Below are 23132 nucleotides of genomic sequence, written 5' to 3'. Positions count from 1 at the left end.
ATTTTTTCAAAACATTTTAAATATATTTTTTAAATGACACTTTCTATGCAAAAAAACATTTACCAGTGTAGGGCATTTTAGGTTCAATTCACATCTTTATAGGAATTCCAGAATTCCTACAGTGTCAGCAGAGCATTTATCCTGAATTTTCATGCCCTTTAAATTGTGAAAACTATGAGGATCTTAGAGTAAAGAGAAATCAGATTAACACCTCAAAGTTTGTGCATGTATGTATGGAGACATATAGTATTAACACAGAGAAGATCAGGACACGTTCTGGTAAATTCCTCAGAATACACATTTGTTTTTGGCAGAGTGCAAAATCTGGACTGTGTGACACAACCTTGAGTCAATGCTGGAACTCCTTTCTTTATTCTCCTTTCCTGCCCTTGCTTATGTCTCAGATGAATGCTCATAACCCTGTTCTCTGACAAGTTCTTCCAAGAAGGAGGTGTTTCTATTCTAGCCTCATGACTCATGCCTGGCATGTCCTTCCCAGGCCAGAAGGAAATACAGGAGCTGGCCTGTAGTCCATTGACTTCAATGGACTGTGATTCAGGGGCATAAATCACATGTTTCTATGTAACAACTGAAACATTAAAATGTTAAGTCAGGCTCTAACTCGGTGAAACTGCCTTATAGTGAATAACTTCTTCTTCCTATGTAAGAAAGACACCAAAAAAAAAAAAAAAAAAAAAAAGAGATTCAGACTTTGATTCTGAATGTTTTAAAATATAATGATGAATCAGTGAGGAACTCCCATGTAACACATGAGAAAAGTAAAATTAAGCATTGTTATTTTTCCCCTAGCCCATTGGAAACCACACATTAAATTATAAAATAGAGCCAGATATAGGAAAAATCAAATAATGAGATAATCAGAACTTACAGTTAAATACCCCTGTTAAGACAAAATACTTAAATGAGCTACGTTGCAGCATTCAAGTGCATTCCTACACTTCATTGTAGCTACTCCTGCATAAATTTTAGTTCAACAGTGCCAAACAGGAAAATTACCTTTAGGAAATATCCATTGTCTTCTCATTGCCACTTCTTTTCTTTCTTATTTTCTTAATTCTACCACTTCATGCTCTCATTTTTGGTACTTCATGCCTTCATTCCTTTGTTTCCTCACACTTTTAATGTCACTTCCAGTTTAGATGAATATTCCACTGGTTTTAGCAATTGGACATTTTTTCTAGTGAGCCTGGGATTTTTTCCATGCCTCAAGCTTCATGCTCTGCACTGATATGAGGCCCACCCATATTTTCAGGACTCTGCAGCCATGCCATACAAAATATTAGTTCAAACTTGATCAAAGAAGACCATGGTTGTGGAACTTATTTTGTGCTAACATTATGTCTTGATCAAAGGGCTTGCCTCTCAGCTGGGAGTTTGAATCAGTCAAGGCAATGCATGACCCACCCAATATTTTTGTACTCACTTACTTTGTAGTAAAAAAAAAAAAAAAAGAAAGAAAGATTAAAATTTTGACCACTTTATTTATTGTGCGTTTTTTTTTCCAGAACTAAATTGTGCAAATCCTTACATGGTGTGTTGGATGTGGACATTACCCATTTCCTTTCAGAGTAAAACATCAATGTAAAGATCACAAACAGTAAAATTGTTCAGACTTGGAAATGCTATTAAACTTTATGTACTGTGCTAACATTGTAAAATGAAGCTGTCCCTCTGCCCCACACCATTAGAGCAGTAAATATATTTTCAGAATCATACCCATATTCTAATTCAATTTAGAAGAATCATGGTAGAGAAAAGCCCTGAGAAGTCTCCTCCTGCTTCACTTTGCCACGTCCAAAGCATTCCAAGAGTACAAGAAAAATGAAGCTCTGTGAGTGTAGCCTGCACAACACATAATTGGATCCAGTCACCACTGCACCAACAGCCACGGACAGGGCTGAAACTGCATCCTTAGCTAATCTTCTAATCTTCCCATGGTAACAAAAGTAGGCTGAGTAGGTAGGCTGGCTTTGTGTTGTATATCACAAATACACAAGGACAAGTATGGCATAAAGCTGGGTGTTTCCATGAAAATTTAATTTGAAAGCAAAGCCCCTGCAGAAAGCCCGTTCGGAAGAAGCCCTGAGAAAACACTAAGGAGCCACAGCCTTCCCTCTGCCAAAAATGCTGTTAAGAAATGTTGCCTTGAAATCAAACATTGTGCTGAATGAGCGAAGAAGTGGTCAAAGAAAAAAAGCAGATGATGCAGGAAACATCTTCCACCCCCCCCGATGCTTGCACACTCAGACACACACACATATGCAGGCTGCTCCCTCTTGCAAGACTTATGGATTCCTGACTATAAATGTCGAGTAAGGTTCCTCTTGGTAACCTGGCCAGCTGTCCATGTTGATAGACTGCACAAGTTCAAAAAGTTGTAGTTTCCCCTCTTTGTACCACGATGAGCAAGTCTGTCCATTAAAACAATTATTCTTTTAACTTAGTGGATTTAAAAGCCTTGGCATAACTTCAATGTGGTTTTGGTATGATTGCATGTGCGATAAAGCAAAAAGCCAGCAAACTAGGCCAGCTTCTGAACTCTGTGTCCCTAAAACCACTGGGATTTTTGTTCAAGCAAGTGGTTCAGAATTTGACCCTGATAAAAACAAGCTTGAGCAGCAGCACAGCCTGACCTCAGCCCTGCTACTCAAACCAGTGATCTCCCATGCAGGTTCTGTTCCACTCCAGGCCACAGTTCCAGCACCACTCAAACCTGCACTGAGGGCGAGGACATTTCATGTGCATGCAGCCACCTGAAAAATAGCAACAGAATGGCTTTGGTACTTGGAAAACACTTAGAGATGTTAATCAACAATTAAGAGCATTAAAATCAACTTTCTTAGACACTAATCTACCAACTAAGTAAATTATTTAATAAAAGTACAAACCCAAAGAATATCTCCCTAGGCTTTCTAAAACCTGCTACTCCTCTCTTATTGGCCTTTAATGTGCATTTCTTGCTTGAGGGACTGCAGGGGTAGGAGGAAATTAAAAAAGGCTATGCTAGGGATAGGGAAAAGAGATGATAGTCTGTGGCCTTTCAAAGCAGTCCTGGAGAGTAACCTCCTCAAGGTTACTCTACACTAGTCCAGCTGTGAGCCAGAAGATGAAATCCTTTTTTGAATTTGGATTCGAAGATTTGCAAGATTTGCAAAGTTGGTTAATCAGGAGATACAGACTTTGGTTGCTGACTGCTGATCACACAAAAATGACATTAGTAATTTAAGTGGATTTGACCTTTTTAGCATCTGAAGCAGCCTTTTGATCATATAAATGTTTTTTGCATGTTGGGTTTCTTACTTCTCCATACCATGAGAGAAGCTTTAATTTCTCTGCTCATAACCTTGATCAAAGTTTATTTTGTAATATATAAACATTAACATTGTCAAAGGTCATTACAGAAATACACTTCAAACTGAAATTATGTTGCTTACCACACAAAGAGATCTTTTGTATAATTCAAGCTGAGAGAAAAGCATGAAGAAATGCTGAAATGTCATCTTGGTTTGACTCCAAATGGTGATGGGAGGTACAGGAAGTGTGTGTTCCCTACTGTATGAGCTGCTGCCCTTACACCATGTTTTTAAAAATGCCACTCCAGAATGTTTCTCAGAAGGCAAAAACAAACAAGAATCGGTTTGTTAAAATAGGCCTGTCTGCTTCACCTGACAAAGAGAGAAAACCACTTGTGATGGCAAGGTCTATTTGTCAGTTTATATCTTTATATCAGTGTAAGAAATGCAATGTGCCAGAAAGATTTTTATCTTATTTAAATGTAAACATACAAATGGCCAGCCTCCATGTTCCAGTTTATTTAAAGTTTAGATCCAGTCCTCTCTTACAGCTTGTATTAAGCCATCACTGGGTAAAACTCATCTCAGTCCTGGAGCCATCACTGGGTAAAACCCATCTCAGTCCTGGTACAGGACCCAAACCCATTGGGTGCCCTCTGTAAAACGTGTGCCCTCCCTGCTAAGCTGCATAAACCTTGTTATCCTCTGCTGCATGGCAGCTGAGATCAGCAGTCAAGAGTGGAGAGTGCCTCAAGCAATGGGTCCTGCAGCTCTGTGAGTACAGCAGCTCTCTGAGAGACATGGACGTGTGTCTAAACTCACTCAGACTGGGATCTTTGCTGTGGGAAAGTGTTTCTCTCTTTCAGCTGTTACAGGAAAGTTACCTGCACCCAGAAATATTCTACAATGCCTGTACTTTATGTGGGCTATTACAGAAAAGTTATTGTCACTGTCCCTTGTAAAAGACACTGTCCACAGAATATGGGAAGGAAAGCAGAATTATTCTCCTGTGTGGAGTCAGTGAACTCCTCCCAACTGAGGACTGCTGGCAGACATCAGGATACAGTTGTCAGTCTCTTGACAGCAGCTGTACTCTGGCAGCTCTGAAGTGTTTCTTTAAAGCTCACAAATGGCAGCCTAGAAGCTGGCATGTGCAGTACCCATGACCAAAGAAGAAGGCAAACACTGCACTTTTTAAGCTTCGTGATTCTATTTGCAAAATGACAGAGTCACTGAGGTGGGAAGGTCCCTTAAGAGAACATCCAATCCAAAACTCTGCTCAAAGCAGAGCAACTAAAGCAGGGTGCTCAGAGTCTAGAGAAAGTAAAGGTCTTACCACTCCTTCAAGCCTAACCAGAAGGGGGTTTTGTTTGGCTGTGCACAAACTCCTGAATATAAATAGTCACCATTACAATTTGTCTATTTCTAATCAGATGAAAACTTCTGTTTTTCAGTCTGTTCTACAAATCTGTAAATAATTTTTTGACCTAGGCCTCTGTTATCTCTCTTCTGCTGCCCACCTTGCTCTCCAGGCTATGCCAAATCTTGTCTCACCTTCCCACTCTTCAATTCAAGCTTTCGTTCCTTCTGCTTCTGGTGCTTGAAGGTGTCTCCCACTTTCCATCTGCCAACTGCCTTTTCTTTCATCAAACCCCAGATTTCAGGATTTTGTCCTATTTCTTCCCCAGTAATGTTTCTGCAGTGTCACTGCTCAAAGTGTTCTCCCCTTGCAGTTCATAGTGCCTTATTTGGTGTTTTCAGCATCCCATGTGAATGCCACAAGACTGGGAAGCACCCTCTAAGTGTTTGTATAATATTTAGGCAATCATGTTAATATATTTTTATTAATTAACATAAATACAATTAAGTCTTGGAACAGTATTAACCTATAAAGTACAGCCTATTTACCATTCCTGTTCTTCATTTTAAACATCCCAGTGCCAGCAGATTACTTTTCTTCCTACATGGTAAGCACTGATTAATGCAAACTGTTTGTCAGGACTCATGTTGCTTCCTCTAACTTGCTTTTCTACTGTGGGCATGTGGCTGGGTTGGGATTAATCTCACCCAAATTCAGCCTTATACTGTGTGGACATCTACAGCAAGACTAATTCTTCATCCCCCCACTTTCAGGTATGATTTTCTGGCCTACATATGTTCCGCTTCATCAGGAGATGAGTTTTACCCCAAAAACGCCTATTTTTCCCAGTGACAATGGAAAGTCTGGATAACTAGCTGGTTATCCAGTCACATGAATGCTACATCCAATGCCCCATTCCCCCTGTCTAAAAAATAGCTGGAGGCTTAGATAGTGGTTTTAGAACTGAGTGATTTATTTAGTGTTTTTAAGATAATTTAGATAAGGTGACACAGGGAATCATTCAAGATTTTTGTGCTCTCCCCCTTTTGGAATAATATTATGCATAAGTACACCTGCACATTCATACGTGTATACTGTAAAATGAATTTTAAGAGACAGGTAAGTACAAGACATCTAATAAACTTACCATTTTTTTCTACTGGAATATTGCAGTTGGGGCATGGCTTGGTTGTCTTCTTGATTGTTTCTCTAGATGCTTCTTCCCATCGAGCTTGCATGGCTGCATGTTCATCAACTACATACCCCTGCAAAGAGAGAGAGAGAGAGAGAATGCACTCGTTGGGGCATCAAGCCGTGCTGCAAATGCACCAAGACAGGTTAGGCAAAAGGGAAGGCAAAGGAGGAGTCAGGTGAACCTGGCTGACAACATCACATATTAGACACCACAGGTTTGAGTCTGCTTCAGGGATTAAAGCCCTTCTTGCAAGAAAGGCAAAACCACCAGGGAAGTGCAACACTTGGTAATGCAGGATGGTGGGGTGCCTGGAAGGAAATTGTTTTTCATAATAAAGTGTACTCTTTTGTATTGGAGGTCAGAGTTTCATTCCAATGTAATCCTACACAAATATAACAGGAACAAAGAATAAACAAAAATTTTGAAGAAAAAAGTAAAAAAAACCCACATCTGAGTAATGAAATGCTCAGAATGACACAGAAGGAAAAAGTCATCATGAAGAGTATAAAAGGGACTCCTGTGTTTGTCCTATTTATGACTGGGACAAAATTACATAATCTACACAAGTGGCCTATTTGGCTGTTTCCTACCTAAAATGATAGTACAAGGACAAAAGAGATGGCAGTGCCTTGAGTCATTTCCATCACACAAGGCTGGCAACCATGTGAGTAGTACCTACAAACAATGCATGTAGGTTCCAACCTTGAAGCTCTGCTCTCTCCATTCATAATATGATTTTATTCAAGCATGTGGGAAAATAATGAACTTAAACAAAGCTATTTATTTTATAACAATTTCTGTATCTTAGTGTATACCTTCTAAATACTTGTAGGCTTCTATGTGGATAGACTTTTATATTTATTTTTGTGGATAATTTTTAATATATTTATTTCTAGTAAGACAGAAAAAGGAAATTGGCCTAACTTTAAGCAATTCTGGTCATCTAGTATTGATAGAATATATAAGTTTTGTCAGTGAGTAGTGCCTTGATTTTCATTCTTGGCTGAGATGACCTCAGTTAAAATGGAGTAACAAAGACCAACATCTGCAGAAATTGATTTCCAGGTCATCTAGTGGCCATTGCAATATGCATTTAAGGAAAACCAAACCAAAACACAAAACAACAAAAAACCCCTGCAGTGCCTTCTTTTAATCAGGAAACATAAAAAAATATGTTTGTCATTATTTATTTTACAACCTACATCAGTCTCCTCAGTCTGTGAATGTCTTTTGTTGTTCCTTCAGATTCTCCAATCTGCTTTTTGATGTAGAGGTGACAAAAGTGAATGAAGTCTTTTTATCTGTATCCTAGGAATGACTTTTACTTTTGTCTCTCTGCTTGTGGAGAGGGAACTCGGCCCTGCACCCTGCTGGATTATTCAGCAATTCGGCAGAAAGATGACCTCTATACAACAGCACATTAGAAAGTTCTGGGAAATAGAAAAAGCTGCTCAGGCTAATAGCAAAGAACATAATCTAGTATTGATTTTTCAACACCTACATCCTTAAGGAAGGATGACTTTTGCAAGCAATCTGAGCTAGCTCAGAGAGGCAGAGTGGGAGAGCAGGGAACACTTGACCTGGGGCTCAGTTTCCCCCATGACAGAAATAAGATGATATCTCATTTTAATGGGAGCTCATTGCTTAACATGCATACAGCTGAAAATCACTACAGCAGTGACAAAACATTGCTACTCTTTTCAGAAGCACTAAAGAGAAGACCAGAAGTATTTTAAGTTTTTGTAGTCATTCCAGATGAGCTTCACACTGGCTCTGTTTTCTCAAATAGTCCAAGTCCAATGTTTTAGTAATTGCAAACATACTTTTTTCTCCATCTTCATGTCTTTGTTGTGATCTAATAGCAAAGATCACTGAGGCAATATTTCACACACCAAATTGCTAACTTTGTATAAACATTTTTGGTCTTAGTTCTGCAAACAAAATTGGGAGAGCGTAGGAATAACTAAACGAAACAACTTCTAGCCACACACATGCAGCTCACCAAGAACAAATTGCTGAAAACAGCAGTGAATTATTCTTTTTAGTATTTTCCATTGCAAAAATTCTAGCATGAGCTAGATGCAGCAGCATGATATTTCAGCCCATTAGAGCTGAAACATCCCTCCTATGCCCAGTCCTGCTGAATGCTACGTTAAAAACTTCCTGCTGCATGAACCAAATGCAGAGAAATGGCACAGTGATGGAGTCCCTCTGATTCAGGGAAGAAATCATACCATCCAGATCCATAAGCCTTCAGTGCTCATGTGCTTTATTTAATGCTCCACACCCAGTGGACACATACAGCACACGTATATTTATCTGCATTTTTTCTTCCAACAATAAAGAAAAGGTGTATGGCAATTCTTCATTACCAGTGTCTATTTAAATAATGTTCCTGCATCCTAAACTAGCAAACCTAATCTCCTTGAAAGTGGCCTAGGTCTGTCAAGCAGAGGGGTCTCTAACTTAGCTTGTTCTGCCTGGTCTTGGACGGGAAGTTCAGAGATGCTCCAGGTGTGCATCACATGTCAGTTTGCTGAGGACAGGAGACTTGGATCACTTCTGATGCTCACTCAAAACAATATCCTCTAGCTCCTCAGTATTGAAAACTTGTCCCAGCACCATGGAAAAGCTACTAGATTTCATCCATGCCACTTTATGAATAATTTTTTGGATTCTCAACTGTGCTGCATATTATGACCAGGAATGAATACCCGTTAATAACAGCAAGCTACAGAAAGAGCTGTTGTAAGCACTATTCAATATCCCCCCTTCAGTACTTCCTTAGGGTGACAGGAGCAAAAGGTTGTCTTATTATCTCTGGGTCATCCTGAAGGACATAGATTTACTTCTGTTCCTATGCTGAGTCTTTTGGAAAAACTAACAGGGATAAAGAGACCACAGAGACTGCCGAGGACCATACAACAATACAAAAACCATGTACATGGGATGCTTTCTTTGCAGTTAATCAATATCATGCAGTACTGGAAAGAGATCTACAGGAATAGAAAGTATCTTGAAATAGAAATAAAGTGTCCTTCTTAGAGCAGCATCTCATTCAGGTGATAGAGTACACATTGACCTGTCAGTAGAACTACACTGAGGCAAATGTTCACAGACAGCAACTAAACAGTAGCATCTAGATTAAAAACATTCATGGCAAAGCTCCTTGTTCAAAATACTGGAGGTCTTAGATACATGATGTTAAATTTTGACATCCACCAAATAATATACTGCCTTAGCACACTTTAATGATCATGCTTACCTTGCCTGGTATAGACGACATCTCAAAACTGAAGACCCTTAATTCAGAATAGAATATGCAACTGTTTACCTTCTTTGTGCTTTGCTTTAAGTGGATGCAATTCCTGTTTGTTTGCCCTTGGTGCTTCATCTCTCTCCGATAAACAAAAAAGCTGGTCATGCATAACTTTAAAAAATGTATCTTAGTGAATCTTTCTTTAAATCCAAAATACATTTGCTTTTGATCAGAAATGCTTGGTTTTAAGAGAATTTTACTTGCAAAAATAAGCTTTTTATTTAGGGTAATAGAAATATGTAAAATCATTTCACTTCATGTGAAATACAGAATTTTAAAAAGGTTTAGATGTCTCAAAACAGGAAGTCTTACTCATTTTCTAACAAGAATGTGAGAAAAGCTATGTATACTTGAAAGCATTTGAAAGGAAGACAAAGAATAATTCATTGTGCATGAGCAATGTTCATCCCACCATAATATTTAGGTTAACACAGCCCACTAGAGCTAGAGCTCTAAGCAAAAGCAGCCTCAGCTGTTGAAGCCTGATCTACAATGGATGGTGACAGTCCAACTAAAATTTATTGTGTCTTCTCGGCTTCAACAGGGCTGTTTTATGAACATGAATTACCATACTGCCATGTTTATTGGTGTCTTTTACTGCAGGGGGTAAAAATAGCAGGTGTCTAGGGCACTAGATAGGCTAGAGGGTTTTGGAAGAAAATGGATTATTTGAGCCATTTAAGAGTAAAAATCTGACAAAGAGAGGTGTGCATAGCTATGGGACTATTGCTCTACTTTAGAGACAGATTTAGGCTAATTCAAAACACTAAAATGTGGCTATAGATAAGGAATAGAAAAGGTATTCATTCAATGAGATTATGTTTCACACACAGGAAAAATAGAAGTGCCAGTACTACAATGATCCCGTTAAATCCACATGAAGCAGCTTTGTGTGAGCCAATTTTTCTAGTGTGCCTAGGGAATTCCGACATAAAATGAAAGAGCTGCTTTGTGATGACAGCAACTAGTTAAAATCAAATTGATATACATAGGGTATTATATTGGATACAAGATGAAAGAGTGCTCTGGTTTGGTGACACTGCACATCAATGTTCAAACTCTGTGTGTTGCAGCCGTTCATATAATGAATTAAATTCAGGTAGATGGTGAATATTGAATTTGCATTGATCTAAAGCAGAAAATCTAATCTAATACAGGTCATTCTTATATAACTGTTTTCCATGAGTAGAATAAAGAATGTGCCTTCTCTTGTAAGTGGCAACACTGCTGGAAATGACTGTCAGCTTAACCTCATAAACAAAAGCAGTCTGTCACATCTTTTTTACTTTATTGCTGTCCAAAATAGGAAACCTAAAATTCTCTCTATATAGTTATCATCTATTTCTCATTAGGCAGCAAGTTAAAACCTATTCTCAGATTTCCTCTGGTGCATCTTTATTTATAACACAGAGATTAATTTTACAGGACATTTCCCAGTTATAGTCATTTTTCTTCCTCCTTTAATTAGGCACCTATGGGTTGAAATATCCTGAGCTTGACATTGTGAGTATACCAAACACTAAAACCCTGAGCCTCAGTTTGTTTTTCCGTTGTTTAAGATACTTTAGAAATTAGGCTAGGTGTGCCATTCCTTGTACAGTCATGTTTTATTTAACTTTTAAAATTTACCTGATGGGAAAAAAAACCCCAACCAATGGCCTAATAATAGATGTTCCACATTTCAATCCGTGACTCAGGACTCATTGAAAGATAGTATGTACGGTGAACCTTTTCAGTAGCTTTTCCTTTCACTAAAATACAGGAAAATAATTAATGATTTTTGTGGTTAGCATTTACTATTTATCATTATCATTAGCTGCTTAGAGACCAGGCTTCACAACCCCACGTGCTTGCTGCAAATCTACAGCATGGGAGGTTAGCACGTGTCATTCCACGACAGAGAAGGAAGCCTGGCAGGCAATACCTACACATTTCATACCCCCTACTGTCAATTCTGAGACCTGCACACAGGAGGCAATGGGAGAAAAAAGATGGGCTGGAGGCTCGCCTGCAGCCCAGGTGAGCTGGGAGCTTTTCCAGGAGCTACATTCCAACAGCCTTCAGCAGCATGCCAGGTGCTGTGACAGGCTTTCCTGGAAGTGTGTGCACAAGCACATGAATGTGCCTTCATGTTGCACCTGTGCAGCAAGAAACACGTCTGGGAAGTGACCCTGTGGGTCTGCTTGGGACCAGCTGTTCACCTGAGACATCGTGTCTGAGTCAGCTTTGAGCCCAGAACTCTGGTTAGAGGGCAGCCAGGGCCCTGGAAGTGTGTGCTGATGAAGAGGGTCGGGTTTGCCCTGACTCAGCTGAGGCACTGACTGCTCTGCTTTTGGTTAGGTCTGATGAGTTCCTGGGCTGACAGAGGTGCTGGATAAATTTTATACTGCCAATTGCAGAACAACAAAGCTATTGCCTGGATCCTATGTTAGCTACCTGAAGACTGTGAGGGCTGAGTTCCAAACAAGGAACAGCTGAGGTTTGATTTAAAGGTGATGGGTCTGGGAAGGGCTTTGGGATTTGGTGACAAAGGCCTCCAGCTTAGTGCTACAGCCAGGACAGGCAGTGTCCCACAGGTTAAGAGTGGAGTTGAAGTCAAGTTTTACTTGCTATAAATTCACACTGGAAAATATTGTAGGTGAAGGTTTAGAACACGTATCTTTATGATGTTTCAGTAAAAATGGTGTTGCTGTTTATTGTATGAGACCACAGCCTTTGTGCCAGGCCAGCACCATGAGCCTCAGGACCCATCAGGCTTTATCTGGACTTGTTTTGGCATGCCTAGAGATTTGGTTTAGTCTGTGACAGCAGTTATTGAATGACCTGGTGACTATTCCCCTGTTCTGCTTTCTGTACAATTTTTGTATTACTGCATGGTTCAACAGTTAATGCATTTTTGTAACTAACAGGCAGGAATGACCACTATAGGTATAATCAGTCAGAACAAACAGTCTCTGATCCTTCAATAAAAGGCTGTGCAGAGGAGTAACAGCATGGGATGATAGAAGAAGCCTTGAAAGGAGAGGCACAGGATGATATGGGAGGCCCCACCATTATAAACCACACTCAAGTGGTCAGTTACCCAAATCCAGCCTTGAGGATGGGTAAAAACAGTCTTGAGGACAACAAAAAGAACAAAGGCATAACCAACTTGGATAAAACACATTAACATTGGCTTCTGCATCAGAGGAGTCTGTTAACAAACAAAAAAGACTGACTCCAAGCAGATTATATAATAAGAAGGAAAAAAAATCCTTCAATATTAACATCATGCTCCTTCTGGTAAAGGACTCACTATACCAGCCTATTCCAGACTGCAGCTATTGAGCCTAGAACCCAGAGAAGCAGTGGAAGGTTAAAAATAACACCGGGGAAATGGGAGTTACCAGAAAGTTTGCATATCCTTTATTTTAACTATAATTTGAACTGTAAGTCCTACTGTTATTGTAAATGGGCTAAAAATTCTTCACTGACAAGCTAAGATTTTGATAAAAGCAGCAATACATTTTTTACTTTGCATATACAGTGAACATGGTCGGAAATGAATACCTTTAGCAGGTAATGAGATTTTCGATGTCACAAAATGGCAGAAATTTACACCACTTAGTCTCTAACCTGTGTGCAAAAAATGGGTAAGAATTTTTAGCTGCATCAGCAGCTAAAGATGAATACTTAGAGAAGGATTTTACTGGATTGCATGGATTGCAGGGCCACACTTGCTAGAACAGACTCCTTCTCTGACTAGCTGGAATTAAGGCTTGGACTAAGACTAGGTGTGTTCGGACAGGATTTTTAAGGAGTTTGGTAGGACAAGATAATCAGCAGCTTCTCAGAGAAAGTTTGTCCACAGAACCAACTCTAAAACATACTTTTTAATGACACATTTCATCCAGGTTGTGTTACCTTTTCCCCCCCACCACTTATGACTCAGTGCCCCATATTCTACTCACCTATTTACATAGGCACCACTTTTACATCAGTGTCATTGCAATTACAGTTTACCTTGCCAGTGTCTCATCAACATGTCCAGCACTAAAACCATCCTGGGAGCTACTCCGAAAAAGTTCAAATCCAATATGTGGCCATATTTTATAGTCCAGTTGCTAGTGATCAAGAAGGTGCATTGCTTATCCTTGTAACAGGAAAACCATCTAGAAAGGTTTTGTGCTGGGAAAGCTAGGCTAATTTTAAGGTTGGGACTTACAGAGGAAGCTGGTTTATGGCTAGATTCCCCACCAGCACAGACTGTCCATGTGTGAGGTTAAAAGAGGCCAGGAAGCTTGGTTTTGTGGTGTACATTGCAGGGACTATGTGGTTATTTCTGAACCTAAATCTGGCTGGAGTCACCTTTACCATGTCATTGATTCCATCATGCACACTGTGCCTTTTAATTCATCATATATGATTTCTTCTGTCATCCCAAAGTTCAAACGGCTCCAGGAGGCTGCAACGGTTTTAAAACAAAGCTTCTCAACTGATGTTGCCATGGGTAAGTTTTATTTTCCCTGAAATAATGTAATTTACACACTAAGATGGGAAATAATCAGTCCTGCCCCAGTAAGTAAATGTTTAAGATAAGCTTCCAATGGCCTATCTGGGCTAAAAGTAGACATTTCAGCAGAAAGAGAACATTTTATCCTTCCCAATGGGCCATGCAAAATCTGTGCACAGATCTGAAAGGTCATGATATGCCAGTAGTTAAAGCTGGGCTGCTCTCTGCATGCTTGCTGCAGAGTTTTCCTTTTACCCCAAGCAGCAAGTAATGCCATTTAGCTTCCCTAAAGCTTCCAACTCCTTCATTTGGAATAGGCTTTCAGGGATGCACATGTGGCACCTGCTTTATCCCCTCTATGTCCTCAGTCATGGTTGCTCTCTTCCTTCCTCCTGCCAACTTACGCCATTGCCCCTTCCATCCTTCTCTGCCCTCCTTCACAGCCCCACCAGCTACACTCCCCTCACTCCCCTCTCTTTACCTCAGGCTTCCTCCTCCCTCCTTTTGACATCTGCCCAAGCACAGGCCCATTTCCCCACCACCATTTATGTTTCCTGGACCCTCATAGTTGTGCCATGTCAGTTCACATCTCTCTTCCTCTTTCTGGAGCTTTCGCTCCATCTGACAGCTTACAGTCCCTCCAGTCAGCCAAGGCTTTAATGGACACTCAAATTCCTCTATATCAGGCTCTATCTCTGCTTCTGAGGGCTCTTTTTCTCCAAGTCTTCCCAAACTGGTGTCAGGCTCTGAGGGTACCATCAGACCTTGCTGTCCCAGTCCCCTGCTATCCCTGCATCCCGTTCACGGCCCAGGAGCCCATGCCACTGCCTGGTGCACTGCAGCAGGGCCTCTCCAGCTCCCCACATCCCTGCCCAGCCCAGTGGACCCTGTGGCCACCTGTGGACCCACCTTCCACCGTTTTGGCTCATCCCTGTCCCCAGGCCCTGCCCTGACACATGGAAAGTCCCCAGGAAGTGCAGAGCTCTTGCAGTGCCCTGACACACCTTAGGAGAGCTGCATGGAGTGCCACCACAGCTCTTCCTGCTCTCCATGCTGCCATCCACTACTGATCACCCAGTTCCTCTGCAACAACTCTCCTTCTTGGCTTTTCTTTCACCTCTGTCCCACTCCTCGTGCTCCACCATGTTCACCTCTGTCATGCTGACTTAAGCCTGAACCTGGCCACAGTGTTTTGTATTGTTGAACATCAAAGACCTGCAGGCATTTGCAGAAATGTGAAGGCAAGAGAAGGTCCTTTCACTACTACAGCTACTAGAGGCTAAAGCAAACCCAGCATTTTTCTTATTGGAACTATTTCCCTGAAACTGATTGTGTATCCTGTACCTCTTCTGGGGAGGAACAGTTTAGTGGCAGTGTGTTTGTTTGATCCTTAAATTTGACTGGCAGAAGTCGTGGCAATAGGATGCCTTGATAAAATAAATGACATGGAAAGGATCCAGACAGGAGTCAAATTGCGTGAACTGGAGAGGTATTATTCCTGGAAGTGTATTATTCCTACCTTGAAACAGACCATGGACAAAAATCAAACAAACCTTCTCGCTGCCTCACCAAGCACTACAATCACAGCAAGTCGGGTCTGCACACAGACCTACGCACCTGGCAGGTGATGCCAAGTGGAACAGACAGCCTGAAGGCACCGGTGGATAAAGGTTTACACCGATTTCAGGGAGAGAGACGGGAACTGTCCCACGGGCCCTGCTCTCCATCCATGCCCCCGACTGGTCCGTGTGCCCGGCAGGGAGCCCTGCGCGCAGGGCGGCTCTGCGGGGATGCGGGGCGGGAGGAGCGCATCGCAGCAGCCCCGCGCTCGCCCTGCTTCTGCTACCGCTGGGTTTGCTCGCCCGGCTAAGGAAAATGAGGGAAAACATTTCTTCAGTGGCACAGCACCGCCTCGTGGAGATGTTTCATTAGTGCCGCTCTCGGTTTCTTCGAGGAAGAGGAGGCGGACCTAAGCCTATCAACTTCAGCTGAGACTGGGGTCTCAATGAATCCTTCCTAGTCTGTGGTCTTGTCTGTGCAGGGCACCTGATTTGTATAGGTGCAAGAGTTATTCTGGTACCATCATCTAGCTATTCTGGATATTTTATATAGATATAAAATGTCCTTGAGAGTACAGGACATTTTCCAGGAACAGCAAGAACATTCACATGATGCTAGAACTGCAATAGCAGTCAACATTGCTAAGTTAACAGGACTGATTGGGAGCAATTCATGTGCTGTGAGATTGAATCAGATGGGTAAAGCGCTCCCATTGTTATAAGGAAAAGCAAAGGCAATATTCAAATATTTAAAATAAATTACTTCTTCCTATGGTATTCTGATTCTTCCTGGCATACCTTTATCTCTGCCTTAGAAAATAAAAATTACATAAACTCTAGTTTTCACAGAGCCAACATTGTTGAATTCACTTTTTACGTGCCATGACAACTTTCAGTACTCGAGGCAAAACTCTAAGCATAAGTAACTTAATGAATATAGAGCTCTCTGAGCTCTGTTCATGTTGAGATGTATTCAAGTTATAGCTCAGTTTAATTCTGGTAAGATATTGAGTCTTGGTCTCTTGCTTTACTAGGCTGTTGAATGCTTTAAGCATCTCTCAATGTCTCTGTTGAAATTGCTTTGTTTTTTATGTAAATGGGAATGGGAACCAGAAGACTGCTCTAAGGCTATTGCAAATAAAATTAAACTGTTCTTCATAGAGGGCAGCTAAGCTGCAAATCTCCTTATTATATATACATATGGCTTCAAAAATGGGTTGCACAAATTCATGGAAAAAAACTGCTGATAGCTACTAAACATAAAATACCACGTGTACATCACAAATCACTAGAGGCTGGGAAAGCAGATGGATTTTGGGTCTGATACAATACACATGCTCCAGGTCAACACAGGTAGAGACCCTGACTGACTAGGAGGATACAGGCTGTTTTGTTCTCTCTCAACTAGTGCTAATTCTTCTTATAAATTAGAAGAGCTTCACTAAGAAAGGTTAAAGAGAAGAATCTCTACACAGGTCATGACCTAGTGCAGATCTGCAAAGTATGGCATATGAACCATCTCCAAGTAGCACCTGGCAAAGACACCCAGTAGAATTTCGGCTCCTTCTCAGTCTGTGTTCAGTGAGTCCCCAAAAACCAGCCTCAGACAGAGCCTGCCTGCAGACATTTACAGGAGCTTGGCACACCTTCCTGAGAGCTGGCTGGATGCAAGCCCTCATCAGCACCTGCCCACAAACCTTTATTGGCCACATTGGACTGTGTGGAGGTTTAGGGTTTGAGTTTCTTCTTAGCATCACATCTGCCAGGTATCTGAATACCAGTTTTCTGCTTCCTAGGAGTGCAGCTTGGGCATCAAGCTGTGAGATATTAAGGGGGTATGTTTTCTGTTCTTTCACTCTCTCTCTCCCTCTTTTTTTCTTTTCTTTTTTTTTTTTTTTTTTTTAAAGTTGGAAAGACTGTGGTTTACATGGTTTATTTATTTCAAGGAAAACTTGAATCTCAAACAAAGAGAAATGCCAGGAGAGAAAAACTATTTCCTCTCCAGGTCTATAGCTACAATAGCTACAAAATTATAGAGCAACCTAGAATAATTATCACCCAACAGCTTGCAGCCTAGACAATCTATTTTTTTATTTCTCTAAGCTAAAACATAAATTACCAATAGGCTGCATAGGCTGTATAAAAGCCCTGTTATTCGGCCCAAACCCACATGATTTCCTGACTGGTGCATTGAAAATAAGCTGAAAGGCAGAAAGACTATACAAAGCCTTTCAAAAGTGTTCACACTGACTAGAGACAACCCTAGAAGCCCACTGGGAAGGCCTTTTCTTTATCAGCTGATGGCAGAGCCCTGTGTGTTCCTGACAGAACTCAGCTACTCTATCAATCAAAGAGACTGCAATCCACCGCAAAGCCAATTCGGCAACTCCGACGGCTGGAGCAATTCAGCATCCACATGATTGCTTTTACTTAGGATTATAGTTAGGACCCATTTGACAAATGTCACTCTGGCTGGGCCAGGGATAACGATCAGGAGTTGTGAGATCCATACCTTCTGGGCCATGGCTCCTGGTGGGCTGAGGAGAGAGTTGCATTCCCCTTCATGGAATTCTTCTTTACAATCACGGCAGAACACGGACTGGGAAACAAACCAAAGCATGCCAGTCATAAAAACACATTAGGGACATAGACAGCAGGTTACAATCAGGAAGAGTCATACAATAGATGATCCCTTGTCCTTCTCTTCCCATTAAATTCCCATAATTCTCCTAATTGTGCATCTTGTTATACACTGATCAGTAACACAACGATTTTGCTGCTATTATTATACATTTCATCTGTGAAGTAACGTAAATGCCATTATTAAAAAATGAGATTTTGCAACATGGTTCATTTAGGGACATAAAGTCATACTAGATAGTTTATGGGTGTGCTTTTCCTCCTGTGAAATCTGTTTATAGAAGAAGGGTGATAGCTGGAAAAAGCTGTTCTGCTGTATAGTATTTGCTAATGGAAATAGTCTATTCATAGTTCTGAATCAAATGCTTTCTCTATAGAAAACTATTGCTGACTTTGCTAGGGGATGACCACTTTATAAAAGGCCATATGAAATACCATTTTCTAGGAAATTATATCCTTGCCATGGACCTTTATAGGATGGTTTAAAAAATCATAGAAAGAACACAATGATAGGATACTTAATGCAGGGTTTAGGGCTCTACCTCTAGACCTTTATTGCATTTTTAGCAGTTGTTCTGGTTTTATCTTCCTTAAATAACATTTTTCTTTACATAAGGCTTCATTGAAAGTAATGTTTTTTGCAGATAAATGAAACAATTCTCCCTAGCTCAGTCTGACTGCCTCTGCCACCTAAAGTGGTTCATATGTATCAGGTTTGATGCCTCTTCTAAACTCTAAAATGAAGATATCTGACTTGACATGTGTCAAATCTTTGACCCATCAATGCTGCATTAAATTCTGTGTCCTTGCAGGTAAAGGGAAAAGTCAATAATGTAGAATGGGTCTCTCTTATGCTGTTTTAAAGCTATGCTGTCTTGATACAACTCCAGACTCCGAAAGATCTCTCAGTGGTAAGCCACTCTGACTGGCATTATAAGCAAGACTTACAAAACACCCTTGATTTTTAGATATAGAGCTACATTCACATATAATGAATGAAGGATATCAGGAGGACATGACACTAGAACGTTTGTCTGCCAGTAATTCCAGCTTTTGTATTTTCATTTTGAACTCTTTCAAGCTGTATTTTCACTTTTCCAAGAAGCACTGGAAATCATATTTTATTGTCATGCTAAAGAAACTGCCCTTTATGAAAAGAAGCATAGTGCAAGTCCAAAAGGATTGATCCTGCTATTTAAAAAGGCAGGGAAATTTGGAGCAGTGGAGTGGAGTGAGTGTTCTAATTTTCAGAGATATCAAACCTAATCACTTGTTTGCTTTTGTGTCACTTCTCCCTCTATTTTGTTAATGATCTAAAATGTTTTGTTTTACTTCAAGCAACACTGATTTGTTAATTCACTCATGGTTGTTAGCAAGCAGCTTCACAATGGAGGCACTTTTTTGTGGGGTATGTTGTATGGGAGGCTGCAGTGTTGTAATAGAGCATCATTTAAATACAACAGCGATTTGTGGGGCATTTGTGGGGAAATGTTTCACTTGTGATAGCTCTGCTCAAACATGTACAGAGTTTCCATCTGGATACCTAAGGTCTTAAAGAGTTGTTATTCCTTAACATTTAAGGTTATGCCTGGGTTTAATTGAATTTCCTGCTGTGTGTCCTACTCTCTTTTTCCTTTGTGACTTAATTTCCTTATGAGCACATCTGACTGACGACATTTGTCTGGAAGTGTTTTGTATACACTTGCTTTATCACTGCCTTATCACACAATGCCTCAGCTTGCTTTCCTTACTCCAATCTCTCTTTTCCCAAGCAAGCACAATTTTAAACCTTTCATAAACATTGTAAAGGGAGAAATAATGAAGAAAGAGAAGAAAAATAACCAGGGCATATATTTTGCAGAGACATTCTGGCTGGCTAGTTTATATGGCACTGGTGTTTATTACAATAATAAAATTCATAAGCTCCTGCAGTACTATTTAAGACGTGAAATGCATTTTCTCATTATAGAGGCCGTATTTTATCCTTGCCTTTGAAATAAATGATCCTCAGTACCAATGTTACCAATGTTTTCCCCACAGGCCTATTGGAAACATTCATGAGTGTATAACTGGGCCTTTCACTAACAATTGTATATCCTGCAAGTAAGTCTGTGAGTGGGCCTGCCACATCCTGGTAATGAAAAGCCTGATTTTTTTTTTGTGAGACAGGATACTCTTTTCACATCCTATTAGATAATGGATGAGATGGAGAATCAGTTCTGTGGCAAAGAAACACCCCGGAGGCTGATCGGTTTGTCAGAATAAATAGGCATCTCCCAAGAGAAATGCATTAAGCACTCCCTTTTTATGGCAAAGCATGCATCATAAAGAAAAGGCATGTCACTTACAACAAAGAGCAGTTGGTGATCGTTTTTTTCATTTTTTACTTTCAGACATGAAAAATATGATAAATTTTCAGTAACAAAATACAGTTGCAGTAAGCAACTGCAAAAATGCTGTCAGTTAACTTGTATTTTATGGCTTCATTAATATTAATACAGTTACTTTGCCCTTGGAAAGGAAAGGATTTGATGTTCAGTCAGGATTTAATACTTTTGCATAAATTTAATATTAGTAAGTGTTTAAAATTACTATAAGTACTGTAATTACTAATAATAGTTACACTTTCTTTTCCTTCTTGTGCCAAAAAAAGACTGGCAGATTGCTGTGTTAATATAAACAGCAGATAAACTTTCTGTGTCTTTACACATTTAGCACTTGCTGTTGTTACCCTTGAAAGTTTCTTTGGTTGGAAAACAACCAACACAAAGAATAAATCCCAAAGGTTCAAACCTACCCCTGCATTAAAAAGAGGATTAGCAGGGAAATCCCCAAAGCACTTAAGGGATTTAGGCACTGGAAATTAATATAACCTGTGTGTGGGCTATTACAGGCTTTTGAATATCTGTAAAAATGTATGAGATAGACCCAAGCAGAAATCCTAAATCCAGTGACCTCAGAATAGGGTGTATTAAAAACCTCAACAGGGATTCAGACCCTGTTTTTAAAATCCTCCTATCGTTATGATTATTCAAACAAAAGGTAAAATCAGACCAATCTCTAGTCACTTCCATGGAATTCAAACGCCACAGATGACATTTGTAGGGATGCTGAATAAAAACTAGGGTGATAAAATGAAGCTTCAGTCTCAGTTACTCCTGACTGGGTCATTTATGGTGTTTTAAGTTTGGAAGTGGGAGCAGAATGTAGCTATTTTTTTTTTTCTTTTGAATGAAAGGAAAATGAGTTTGTCACTTGCAGGCTATGCTGCTTGGTTTTACAGAAGTAGAGACTTTACCCTTTCCTTTTTTGCAACATTTCAAAGATTTTCTTTCCCTTGGATTAAGCACCACAGCTCTCATTCTCTCCCTTGCCTACTGCAAATGCCTTTTCTTTGGTCTCTGATAATATCTCCCTATAGTGCTTATAAGTAATACCATTAAAATCACCTTGCTTCCAACTTCAATAAAATACTCCCATTCCCTGCACAAAGCTTCAAGTTTGAGCTCCCTTCTTTTATTTTAAAGTTACTCCTCAACTCAGATACTCCTTTTCTTTTTCACCCTTACCATGTGTCTACACAGAAGAATGCAGGGAAGTTTGCAGTGAGGCAAGGTTTAATCTGCAGCACTGTAGGTGCACTGCTAGGGACTTCTTGCAAAATTCAAGCACATAGCCAGATTTCTTACCAGCCTTCTGCAATGTGTGTTGAAATCTGAGCTATCATTTCCTCCCTCCTACAGTTATCACTCTTGGCTCTGTACTGAAGACAGACCCTGTTTTGGCCGAAGTGTGCCTTCCAAAGCCAACATTCACATCCAGATTAAACACACCAGGTGAGGAAAGATGCACTCATACTTCCAGTACAGTGTTTCATTGGGTCTTCAAAATCACTTTTAAAATTTGTATCTAATGTCTACTTTGACTCTTCCTAGCTTCAGCTTCCAGCCACTGGTTTGCATCTCTCTGCTGAAATAGAGAGTCTTTCAGTATTCCATACTTTCTTCCTGTGAAGGTGCTTAGGTACTGTAATTGAGATACCTCTGAAACATGTTTAACCTAAACAGAGAAACTCCTAAGCTTCTCACTGGTTAAATCATTCCTCTTTCCTCCAGCCTCAAATCATATTCATTGCATTTTTCTGAGGATTGTCTTGTTTTTGTCACTAGTTACATTTGACTAATCTGTAGCATTGCTGTGCTGCATCAGCAAAGTTTTTCTTATATACTTCTGAATCACTGTTGAGTATTGAATCATGACAGGTTTGATGACAGTCCCTGTCAAATGCTGCTACCAATACCCTGCTTTGCATAGATTCTACACAGAAAACATTGCTTTTTGTGATCTGCCAGCTCTCAAATCCTCATGACCAAAGCAAGATGAGGCATCCATACTGCATCACCTGGCAGTGATGAGACAATGCTGCTGCTCAGACCCTAACCACATCAGCTGGAACCCAGCCCACTAAAAGCTCTTATTGATATAATATGGTGAAGAATTCCTTATCAGAATAGTCTCTGGTTTGAAGACTTGAAGAAATTGATTTTGTTCAGTTACTTTTTCTTATCAAACCTGTAATTTCATCATAGAATGAATCAGTTTCTTCTGTTAGGACCTGTTGTCACTGAGAATATATTGACTCATAAAATCTTAAAAAGATCACTTCTTCTACCTTTTCTCTTTTCATCATCCCTCATTCAGTGGTGGCTCTCTGGACCCTCCACTACTGATAAGAATTGTGAAAATTAAAAGCTACTGAATGCAGGCAGGATCAACATCTTCATCAGTACTGGAGCAAAACTAGTATGCAAGCAATGCAAAGATTCTTAAAAACCATAACTATATGAACAAAGAAAACCAACACAGATCTCCTTTCATTTTTACTCCTTTTCATTGAAAATACAACAAAAGTGCTTACAACTTTTACCTTCTTTCTCAGGAAAACAAGTACGTCAAGAAATCAACTTTCAACACATCTACCTCACTCTTTCTTCTAAAATGAAGCTTGAAACCAAACCAAAAGAGTGCTACATTATAATTCATGCTAAGGCTGAAATAAACCACAGCTGACAAGTGTTAATTTTATTATTTATTGCGCTGCCAGAAAATGCACTTTAAGTGCTCTTGTAATGTGAGAAGAAGGCTATATTATAGTCTAAAGAGAATCCCAGAGAAGCCATGCATAATATAAGACACATATGGAACTAAACAGACATTTTTGTGTCTTCAAAACCAGTTTGGTTATGTATTACA

At 40.0% G+C, this 23132-nt stretch overlaps 1 protein-coding gene across 2 annotated transcripts in view; it reads right to left on the bottom strand.

Annotated features, from left to right (window-relative positions):
• Positions 1 to 1482: 1482 nt before the first annotated feature.
• Positions 1483 to 23132, bottom strand: part of PRKN (parkin RBR E3 ubiquitin protein ligase) — a 685695-nt gene continuing 664045 nt past the window's right edge. For both annotated transcript variants that reach the window (XM_059841269.1, XM_059841270.1), the window contains 3 exons: positions 17752 to 17838; positions 5822 to 5939; positions 1483 to 2774 (listed from right to left, as the gene is read on the bottom strand). In XM_059841269.1, the coding sequence (XP_059697252.1) occupies positions 2665 to 2774; positions 5822 to 5939; positions 17752 to 17838 (315 nt within the window). In that variant the 3' untranslated portion in view covers positions 1483 to 2664. The remainder of the gene's footprint in view (positions 2775 to 5821; positions 5940 to 17751; positions 17839 to 23132) is intronic.

Source organism: Haemorhous mexicanus, chromosome 3 (assembly GCF_027477595.1).
Source record: "Haemorhous mexicanus isolate bHaeMex1 chromosome 3, bHaeMex1.pri, whole genome shotgun sequence".
NCBI lineage: Eukaryota > Metazoa > Chordata > Aves > Passeriformes > Fringillidae > Haemorhous > Haemorhous mexicanus.
The sequence above is the reverse complement of the archived record's forward strand: the minus strand, read 5'-3'. Positions and strand labels throughout refer to the sequence as shown.